We start from the raw sequence: 11,619 nt of genomic DNA on the forward strand, positions 1-11,619 counted from the left end.
TAAAACATAAAATCAAAGCTTCATGTCAGTTTGCTTGTAATCAGAATTATGTTGTGTTTAACTTCATATTTATTGAGGTAATTTAAGCATTATAAACATAAAGTGCTATTTAAATAGAGCTAGAATAAAATGCATTTGCAATATAATTTATAGATCTATAAACAGTTATTTGGCTTCAGGAAATTTTCTAGGATATTATGTTTGTACTGTGTAAAAATGTCCCTATACCTCACTACTAATATAGAATAGACTACAAGTTGCTTTTCTATCTATAGTGATGGATTTACTAAATATACATATTCCTTTCTGCCTTGTAGCACGTATTCATTTAAAGTTTGTAATGATCCATTGAATTGTGATATTTTATTTCTCCAATGGAAAATATACATATAGATGTATGTATATATATCCCCCTTTATATCGAGAATGAAGCTGGTCAGGTCTTAGACCTACAGCCCTGGTCTGAACAACATAATTTTTACCTCAGGAAAATACAGTGGTTGTGATGTTCCCTACAATCTGTATCATTTACTATATCAAATCTAAGCCACTGCTAACTGTAAGAAATTATATAACCATTAATTTTTTGTACCATTACAAAAAAAGAAACCCTCAGCATACCAAATGCCAGCGTTCTTTATCATCAGGTCAGTTGCAAAATTCACCCCAATTTTAGAGTTGTTAAAACATGAAGGGGAAAAGGCACATCTTAGAATCAATGAAATTTATCTTGCATGTAGTGAAATATTAATTGAGATGTAATGTGTACATAGTGGGTTTTCTAGAAGTAGGTCACTAGAATATCCCGGTTGCCTTTGTCCTCCTGCCGCCTCTTTGTGCTTCCAGATAGTATCTGCCTGCATCCAGCCTTCACCATCTGGCTGGCCTCCTCCCATCCCACAAGGTTTCCACAGACTTCTTCTGGAATAGTACAGAAGAAAAGCAGTTAAGGTGACAATATTGTTCACCACTCCCTCTTCTCCCCTGTCTTACAAGCATTGACCAAGACCAGCATTAAAAGCCTCTAGCAACTCTGGAGGGCCTGAACCATCCTATGACCCAAAAGAAGCAAGGGTTCACAAAATAAACAAGATACCAGAACTCATGCCCTTATCATCCTTGCCTGCCTTATTGCAGCTGCCTCCTAGCTGATCTTCTTGTCACCCTTTCATGATTCATCTCCCTTGTGACTTCAGCCAGAGTGATCTTTGTGGGTCATGATCTGTTTAGGTCACTTTCCTGCTTGCCACCCTTCACTGACCACCTGAACCACTAATGAAGTTGTTTAGCGTAGCCTAAGAAGACCAGTCATGAACTCCAGCCTCATCTGTTGCCTGGCTTCTCCAGTAACTCCAGTAACAATAAACATGGTTTCCCACCTCAGTGCGAACTTCCTGTGGGCTCTCCCTGTGCCTAGCACGCCTCGCCTTGTTCCAGCATGCCTATAAGCCTTCTGTTTCTCTTTCAGCATTTAGCTCAGATTAACATCTCTTCCTAAAGATCGCAGACACTTCTTTCTCTGCGTTACCTCCAAAAGCTTATACACTGGATAGTAGTGTATTTTTTATTTGCCTGTTATCCTTACTCAACCTTGAGTTCCTTGAGAGCAGAGACAGTGTCTGACAAATAACTCAATAAATGTTTAATTAATGTTGTTTTGGATACCAGTGATCAGTTTATGTCTCCCCAACCACCTCCCTCTCACTGGCCGTGCATGACCTGTCTGTACTATACTCTTTCATGGTTGAAATAGATAAACAGAAGAACCATTTGCTTTGCCGCACTCTGCTTAGTGTCACCATCCCATCCAAGCAGACTTTGGCTATTTCCCCAGCTCTGAGTTGCATCCTGTCTGCCTCTTCAGACTCCTTAGATGTTTCACTTTGAAAAAAGACCATTTATGTCAGATAATCTCATCAGATGCTGACAGGCTATGGAGCAAATTCTGTTACTGGTCTCTTAGGAAGAAATTTGGCTCCAAACTGCTGTTTGCTCTAAGAATCAGTTTGTTGTATAGAGCTGGCTTTACCTTAATCTTCTTTCTTTCAAAAAGTTTTAACAGTTTCTGATAAGATTCTGTAAAATCCAGCCAAAGCAGTTTTTTTCTCTTGGATTTTGAAAAATACAGATCCCATTTTACATAGTTGTGTTGTTCTGAGATGAAATTGGCCAGCTGTGTTAATGGCCATGTCCAGCTATCAGCTGGAGATTCCTGCCAAATTACATCATAACCTAAGCAACAGAGAGGATACAACAAAGAAAAAAGCCAAATGGAACATTCCCTCTCATATAAATGTGTTATCCAATGAGTTGAAATGGGCCAACCAGAGCAATATAACTCCAAGTTAGAGAGAACGATACAAATTTTAACTTTCAAGATGGGCACTGGTTGTAAATTCTCAACAGTGTTCTGTAAACTGGCATCATCGGTGAAAGGCTTGATTCTGAAATACTGTCTGTATTTTCTCTAGCAGGCTAAAAATTCTTCTGTGGAAAAAAAAAATGTATTTACCCTCCCCTCACCATACCCAGGGCATTAAAAGGGAGGGTTGCTGCAGCCCTATCACTTCGTAGCTACTTTAAATGGAATCAGAAAAGAAGAGTTAGAATATTTCCCAGTGATTTGTTTCATGTACCAACAAGATGGTCCTTATGGTTCCTAACAAGTGCCTACCCCAGTCAGGTTCTTTTGTTTCCAGCTTTATGGAGATCTAATTTTCACATACTTTGTGTAAACTTACGGTGTACAACATGATGATTTCCAGTCAAGTTCTTAAGCCACTCATATTTTCTGACCCAAGAATTACAGTGTTGTTGTTTTTTCTGAACTACTAGAAATAGGAACTTGGCAAAGAGGGAAGATCACTTTGATGTAAGGAACAAGAGACAAAACTTCAAGTAAATAATCATACCCATTGATACCTATGTTCACTCATTCAGGGCTTGGAAATGACCCTCATCTCAGATGAGTTAAAAATAAAACTGAAAATACACAGAAGGCAAGGCATAGATACATCTAGTTTGAATGAATATATCTTCTAAAATAGTCGCATTTTCCTTCATAACCCCCTCTTACCCTTGAGGAAAGAAAAGATTACTTGAATGTTTATCTTAGTGGAAACTACTGGTGGTTTGGCTTTGCATGTGTGTTAGCTGTGGATGAATTTGACCAAGCCCAAAGACAAAAATGCCACAGATTGCCTTCAATGAAAAAATTTCAAGTGACCATTTGAGTTTAATTTCTGTTGCTTCCCTGATTAGATACTAACAATTTGCAAACTGAAATATTATCTGCACTCACCAAATTTGTCTTTTTCTGATTTGTCTTTGGAATAGGTACCATAATAAAGGAAGGACTTGCTGATCCCCACATCAATTTTCCAAGTCAATTTGGGGGGAAAGTTCTCTATCCACATTCTTTAAAACACTGAACCTATCCATTTGAGATCCCACGATCAAAAGAAAAATTTATATTTGTTCAAGTGTGGATTTAATAGGGGCACCTGGGTGGCTCATTTGGTTGAATGTCCAACTTTGGCTTAGGTCATGATCTCGTAGTTCGCAAGTTTAAGCCGCACATCGGGCTCTGCTGTCAGCGCACAACCCACTTTGGATCCTCTATCCCACTCTCTCTCACTCTTGCTCTCTCTCTCAAAAAAGAAATAAATATTAAAAATAAATATATTAAAAAATTACGGACTTAGTAGAAAGTATATTTCCAAATCCTTCTTGCTACTATTGAAATCATACTCAGAGAATGAAATAGGCACTCATGGAACCTCTGTAAAGATCATGAACAATGGACAGCAGCCCAAAAAGAATGTTAAGTTTCTTTCTGTGTCCCATATAGTTGCTGTAGCTATTTTTTTAATCTGTGATTCCATTATTTTATATTCAGAAGAGGCTTTGTCACACCTCTTCTCTCTTCTTTAAGACTATTACCTTAAACAGTTTTAGCCCTCATATGAAAACAGTTGCAAATTTACTAGAAACTTCTTTCTTGGCTAATAAAAAAAAAATGAAAACTGGCTTAAGGCCCTGTGGCCTGCAGATCCTGACTTTAGGCTTAAGGGCCCAGGAGTAGAGGTTGTCCAGAAGTGGTTCCTGGCTAATTCTAAAAAAAAGACCTTACTCTGCAAAGGCCCCTCTGTCTACACTCCCACCCATGCATAGATAGACCCATGAAAGGTTTGTAGCAAAGAGGTACCAAAAAAGAGGGAGGTCAAAAGCAAGGAGACAGTCTGGATAGGAAAAATGAAACCAAGTAAGTTTAATCATAAGTTTATTATTACAGTTGTCTCCATATATTGTGAGCCCACTTAAATGTGGTTTTATTGATGATTTTTTTTTGAGAATTTCCTTCGTGGAAATTCTTAGTTAAGTGTCCGACTTTGGCTCAGGACATGATTTCAGGGTTCCTGGGTTCGAGCCCCACATCAGGCTCTGTTCTGACAGCTCAGAGACTGGAGACTGCTTTGGATTCTGTGTCTCCTTCCCTCTCTGCCCCTCTCCCACTTGTGCTCCGTCTCTCTGTCTCTCAAAAATAAGTAAACGCTAAAAAAAAATTTCCTTCATGGCAGAAGTGGCTAATACCATTATTATTGGAGGTAAAGTAGCAGTTACATGAATCAAACACAGATATACCACCATGCTTAACAGAGAGGCCTGGAGTGCACAAGCCCCACCTGTTCTCAGTCTGTGTTCTCTGCCCTTAGCACTGACAGCTGCAGCCGGAAGGGGCAAACTGGAGGTATGTCGTCTGCTCTTGGAACAGGGGGCAGCAGTGGCCCAGCCAAACCGCCGAGGGGCAGTGCCCCTGTTCAGCACTGTCCGCCAGGGCCACTGGCAGGTAAGCAGCGCAGCTACATCCAGTCCCTCACATACGGCTGAGTTCTAGACGGGGCCTGAGGCAGAGAGCAAAAAAATCACAGTTTGGGTTACTCAGCCATCATCGGGTTTGAGGATTTGGGCCTTTGTTATTAATATTCTGGTTAATTGAGAATATGTCAGAAAGTGAACATTCAGAATCATCGTTAAAAAAAAGAATAAGAAAAAAATCTTTTTCAAGGGGGGCACCTGGGTGGCTCAGTGGGTTAAGCATCCGACTTTGGCTCCAGGTCATGCTTTCATGGTTGGTGGATTTGAGCCCCACATGGGGCTCTGTGCTGACAACTCAGAGTCTGGAGCCGCCTTCTGGTTCTGTGTCTCCCTCTCTCTCTCTCTGCCCCTCCCCTGCTTGTGCTCTGTCTCTCTCTCTCAAAAATAAGTAAATGTTAAAAAAAATTTTTTTAATCATCATCATGACCTATATTGTATAGAAGTGTTAGTGACTTTTGGCCTGGCCATGGAGCGACCTCCTTCTCATACCTCACAGTATACACAGGTTCTCTGGAAGGTTCACATCCCAACAGACCCCTGCTAGCTTCTTTGCAGGTGTCTCAGATTTGCCAAAAGAAAATGTGACGTATGTAAATTCTAGCTAGGCTGTCTTTCCAGATGTTCGAATTCCAGGTAAATGCTAATTTATATACTTAGGATGGAAAAGAAAGCATATTGATATTAATCTTTGGAAATATTTGTGTAGATAAAAGGCTCTAGAGGCCAAATAATATTAAAGAGCATCAGAGACACTTTATTATAGTCACTTTAGTCCTAAGTATTCACTGCAGGCAGGCTTGGTAGTGATTTGTGTCGGAGCTCTCATTATGAGGTCATCTTTGTCTACATCTTGGCCTTTTTTATCTTAAATGCTCTTTTACTCAGGGGCTGAGTCAAACATTCAGAGTTGAAGTCTCACGCGGCTATCCTTTAGAGAGTCAGAGATCAAATCATGTGGTACCAGCACCGTGCAGGACGTAGGGGGAGTTCTCCCAGTAGAGAGTTACATGTAGAGGTGGCTCGCCTATACAGCAGGAGGAGATCCCACAGTTAGGCAACTACGTGCATGTGTCTCCCCAGCAGCTTTGCCTGGCTAATTTGTCCCTGCTTCTCTGCACTTACAGATTGTTGATCTTTTACTCACCCATGGAGCTGATGTCAACATGGCAGACAAGCAGGGTCGTACCCCGCTGATGATGGCTGCCTCTGAAGGCCATCTAGGAACTGTGGACTTTCTGCTTGCACAAGGTCAGTCCCGGGATGCCAGAGCTGGATGGTCAGTGCCTATAATAACCCAAGGAATCCATGATTCCAGGGATGGATTCTAAGAAATGTTAAGAATAGATATTGTTAATCTAGTTGGTTAAAATATGAAAGTCCGTCTCTTCTCCTCTTATATACAGAGAAACCCTTTTACTCTGATAATCTTTGTTTCTTTATGGCTTGAGGGATTTGTGGTATTATTGTAATCAAATTAACATATTCTAAATTCTTTAATTCAAATCTGTAATCTCCAGACTTTGATTTTTTAAATATACACTCAGCAGATGTTCATCTCCCAAAGACTGCATTTTTTCTTTAACTTTATCAGTTATGTTGTAGGCCTGCACAACGGATACTTTTCTTGTATCCAGAGGAAGCAAACAGAGATTAAGACGGTTGCTTACAGTGGGACCCTATTTGAGAAATCAGGATATTATTATTTTCTTGTTGTAATAAATTCCTTTTGACATTAACCAACATTCACATACTCCTGGTGAATGGGAAATAAGCTGAAGGAGATTGTAGTCACACCACCTTCAGAAACGTTTCAGGCTCCTTTTGATTGCTCTGACCTCAATCACCTGTGCAAAACAGGGGTGCGTGATGATGGACTTCTATAGTAGGAAAGTCACTGGTGACTATAGTACCATCTAGTGGAGTTTGAGCACTTGCATGAAGTAGAAAGTAGTATGATTGTGAGGAGCCTAATGACTCCATTCCAGATAGCCTTCCCTCTTAGTAAACAGGACCTAAACATCTATAATTATATCTGTGGGCGTGCACACTTCAGGGATACCAGCCCCCTGAAAAATCATACCCAGGCCAGCACAACTGCAAGTAGTTGAGCTGAAAAGAAGACAAGATTTCTTCTAAGATTTCAAAACTCAGAGATTTATTGGATCTTCAGCTATATCCTCCAAAGATTTGTTTCCATAGCCTCAGACTCACAACACTGGGTCTGAATCAGAGAACTGCTCTCCCAGTGTGCAGAGTGGTTCTTGCTTCCCCAGTACAAGCCAACAAACAAGTCTGGTTTCATGATACCTATTCTCCCTTCTGCCGAGAGGAGGTTGGGGGAGAAAAGGGGGCGTACCTAGATATCTTCTCAGGATAAGGTGTGGCAGGAGTAAATGTCCCAGAACAACCCAAGTCTCCTGGAAAAGGCAGGGCCTCTTCAGCCACTGATAACCTCCAGATCACTGCACAGTGTCTGCCACATGCCAATAGAGGCTTATCAGACACAGATTCCAGAGATTTATTCTCCCTTACCACTGCAGACATGCTGGTCTTTGTACTACTGATCTTCCTCAACTTGTGATGGGGTTACGTCCTGATAAACCCAAGTGTAAAATATCATAAGTTGAAAGTATCTTAAGTCCAGAATGCTTTTAGTACACATCTAACCTACAGAACATAATAGCCCTGCCAACCTAAAATGTGTTCAGCCTTCAATTGAGCAGAATCATCTAACACAAAGCCTATTGTATAATTAAGTGTTGAATGTCTTATGTCGTTTATTGAATACTGTACTGAAAGTGAAAAACAGAATGGTTGTGTGGGCACAGAATGGTTATAAGTGTATCCGTTGTCGACGCTCATGCTCGTGCAGCTGCCGACAAGCTGCGACTGGCCAGCATCACGAGAGAGCATCGTCCCACACGTCATTAGCCTGGGAAAAGGTCCAAATTCAAAATGCACAGGATGGTTTCTACTAAATACAAATCACTTTCATGTCATCATAAGGTTGAAAAATCTCGTCAAACCATGAGGATAAATGAAATCATTAGTATTTCATTTTTCACACTTAAATCAGAGACTTCCACTAAATCATCAAATCCTACAAACATGTATGTAGCCCATATGATTTACATATGATTTGCAGAACACTATTCTAGTGATATGCCAGTGAGTGATTTTCTTTTAACGAGCACACTCTATAATCTGTGCCCCCTGAGGGTCTGTAATCTGGGAAGGAAGGGATGAAACAAAAATACCTGAAAAGCCAAAAATCCTAAGAGCTCTGATAAAGGTATTTCAGTTAGGAAAGGGCAGACTTTGAAAGGTGAATAGGAAAAATGTCTTGTTTTAGGGAGGAGATCGTAAATGAAAAGTCAGGGAGGGGAACCAACACACACAGGTTTGGGGAAATACTGGAGTTGTCCAGTGAAGTTCATGAGGTTCTCTTGGGAAGTAAAATTGGAAATGTATGTGGAAAGAAACTGAAAAGGAACAGATTAAAAGAAGTTTTGGGCTTACTTCTGAAGGCAATGGGGAGCCTTTCGAGGTTTTTTAAAAGGGAATTGATGCCAGAGTTGTGCTTTAAAAAAAAATCACTCTGGCAGTAGTGTGAATAGTAGATTTGATGGAGGAATTCTAGTGGACCAGGGGATCAATTAGGAAGCATTGTAATAGAATAGATGAGAAGTAATGAGGTGCTAATCTAGGTGCAATAGCTGTTAGAATAGAACAGAAGGACCAAGTGCAAAAACGATTTGGGATATAAAGAGCAATTACATGTAGAAAGGATAGTTGAGTTGAAGATAACGCCAGAATTTTAAAATAGATGTTTGGAAGAGGTGTGATTCCATTAACTCCAAAGGGAAGAAAAGAGAGATGAAGATTACATATTGAATTATGGATGTAAATTGAATATACAGGTTTATTTCATATATATCTCCTATTTCTTAAATTCCAGCTTTCCTCATCTATGGAAAGCCAGCTTATCTGTCATATACATCTAAAATGTTCTTATCCTTCTTCCACCAGTGGGGGCTCTGTCCAGGGAATTTACACATGTTACATCTGGGAAAACTTAGGTTCTGTCCCACATTCAAATCCATTCTGTGTTAGAGTCAGTGTTTTAATTGCAAACTGTGCAGTTATGACAAGATAACCCCGTACATAAATGGCTGTCATCAGGGTTAGAGGTATGTTTCCTTCTAGCCCTTCATCCTGTTCTGGGAAGCCACAGAGACTGGTTGTCTGACCTCTAGGGATACAAAGGTGATATGCCAGATAACTCCCAAATAGACCCTGAGCCCGGCTTTGGCACATCTCCTGTCTGAATCCTGTCCAGTTGAGGAGGCAGCCTGGGAAGTATTCTGTACACAGTAAGCTGATCCTAATTGAGTTAGTATAACATGTCAACTGTGAGAAAAGAATTCTCTCAGATATTCTTCACAACTAGCCAGGAAATGATAGGCTCTTTGCCATCCAAGAGCTTACAGTCTAGTCTAAGAATCGAATGTATATTGAACTTTAATTACAAAACGTGTATCAAGTATGTTTGATCCTTACGGATGAAAATAGAAATGTTGAAGAGAAACAAATGTAGAATACCAAAGAGGCTAAGAGAGTTGGGATGGGATCACTGAAGGCTGACAAGTTTAATTAAACTCTGAATTTCCTTGTGGCCTGGGCTCAGGCTCTTCCCATGAGTTCATTTCCCCCACATTCAAGGGAGGGAGAAAGTGGCCTGGTACTAAACATGTACTGAGCTCCTCCTGTTTCACCAGAATCTCTATAGGTGTTTATACTATTGCAAATGGAAGACTTTTGCTGAGTTCTGAAAACTTTCATCGAGAATTTATTACACGCAAGTAGGATACATAAAAAAAAGATTAATAACAGAATAAGGTGACAGATGTTAAGCATATTCAAGATGAGGTAACAGTGACCAGGAAAAGCTTCCTAGAAATAGGGGGATTTTGAAATGGTTCTTAGAGAATGGGTGGAAGTGAGGCAGGTCGTGGGGAAGGAGAAAATTCCCCATGTAGGAGCAAACATGACCAAAAGTGAGGATACAGAATATTATGGGGGAGTCTAGAGGCAGTGAGCACATCCACTCGGCCCAAGTAGAGGATTCTCCCAGGGGTGTGATGTAAAGAAACTTAAGCATAGAGAGTAAGCTTGGGGGTAGATTGTGGAGGACCTGGAATACACAGTAAAAACAACGGGACTCTCTTCTGCTGAAAGCTTGTAGGATCGAGGATTTTTTTTTAACAGTTTGATTGAAAGACCACTCACATACCAGAAACAAAGCCATGCTTTGGCAGAGCATACGCCTTAAGTACCAGCTTTCCCTCCTGCTCTGGATTTTCACATTGTTCATGTTTCCTCAGCCCTGTGTTAATACTTGCTCTTGTAGGTGCCTCCATTGCTCTCATGGACAAAGAAGGACTGACAGCCCTCAGCTGGGCTTGTTTGAAGGGTCATCTCTCAGTAGTACGTTCTCTGGTGGATAATGGAGCTGCTACGGACCATGCCGACAAGAATGGCCGCACTCCACTGGATCTGGCAGCTTTCTATGGTGATGCCGAGGTGGTGAGTGCCTTTAAACAAGCCTCTGGGTTGTAGGGATCTTGGGGAAGGTTCTCCATCCATAATGTTATCTGGGGTTAAGGGTAGAATAACGTGTAGATGATTCCTGATAGAAGGTTCTTGGATCCGTACGTGCTAGAGGACAAGACTATTCAAAACACCACTGAAGACCAAGAATACATGTCTAGCCTGTAAATGCCATAGCTCCCAGCCTGGTTCAGACCAGCGGTTGAATAAAGTCCAGGCAGCAGCCAGACTTCAGTTAAGCAGTGCTGAGCCGCTGTACTTGTGTTCACTGTTCTCCTTGGTCCATGTCCTAGGTCCAGTTCCTGGTGGATCACGGGGCCATGATCGAGCACGTTGACTATAGTGGAATGCGGCCTCTGGATAGGGCTGTGGGGTGCCGGAACACTTCCGTGGTTGTCACTCTTCTGAAGAAAGGAGCCAAGATAGGTAGGAGAAAGGAAGACGGTGCTGGCCATCTGTGCCCAGGGGCCAGACTGGCCCAGTGGTCTGGCTGCCCTGGGTGTTTGGTGTGAGTGTGAATAGTTTCCCCTCTGCCCTGGTCCAGTTATTGTCCACACGAACAGAAAGGCTCTTGGCCCAGAGAAAGTGCCATCTGAGCCATGGTCTACACTACTCGGTGTCCAGAATCACATGGTTATCTGCCATACCCCACGTAGCCTTGACCAGGAGGCTACTCTGACCTTAAGCACGTCTCAGTGCTAGCGCCTCTGTGCCAGCCCCGCCCTGTGAGCATCCTCGATCCCTGCACCGCCCTGAGCCTCTGCTTTCCCTTGCTCTGTGTGCTTCAGACTCTGCAGTCCGTGCCGCTGCCGCCCCATCTGCTCCCCCAGCCCACAGACCTGTAGGCAAGGGTTGGCTGATATGCTGGCTTTTTTGCTGCCTGCCTCTCACTGCTGCTTTTTCCTTCTTTTTTTTTTTTTTTTTCCCCTTTCTTCCCTGTGACTGTTTTGTGTGCTTGTATCTTTTCATAAAGATAATATTTCTATTTCATGAAGGTAATATTTATGACTTTCCATCAAAAAGTTACATACAGTAGTATGAGCCTGGCTTGGGGGGTGAAGCATCCAACTTTGGCTCAGGTCATAACCTCCCTTCACGACTTCAAGCTCAGTGTGTAGCTCTCTGCTGTAA

The 11,619-nt window shown here is 41.7% G+C and overlaps 1 protein-coding gene across 6 annotated transcripts in view; it reads left to right on the forward strand.

The window, feature by feature from the left end:
- The window catches only part of TANC2 (tetratricopeptide repeat, ankyrin repeat and coiled-coil containing 2), a 370,672-nt gene that overhangs the window by 343,933 nt on the left and 15,120 nt on the right, over positions 1–11,619 (forward strand). For all 6 annotated transcript variants that reach the window (XM_077780437.1, XM_077780436.1, XM_077780438.1 and 3 more), the window contains 4 exons: positions 4,716–4,849; positions 6,003–6,126; positions 10,289–10,464; positions 10,782–10,914. In XM_077780437.1, the coding sequence (XP_077636563.1) occupies positions 4,716–4,849; positions 6,003–6,126; positions 10,289–10,464; positions 10,782–10,914 (567 nt within the window). The remainder of the gene's footprint in view (positions 1–4,715; positions 4,850–6,002; positions 6,127–10,288; positions 10,465–10,781; positions 10,915–11,619) is intronic.

Source organism: Crocuta crocuta, unplaced genomic scaffold (assembly GCF_008692635.1).
Source record: "Crocuta crocuta isolate KB4526 unplaced genomic scaffold, BGI_CrCroc_1.0 scaffold288, whole genome shotgun sequence".
Lineage (NCBI taxonomy): Eukaryota > Metazoa > Chordata > Mammalia > Carnivora > Hyaenidae > Crocuta > Crocuta crocuta.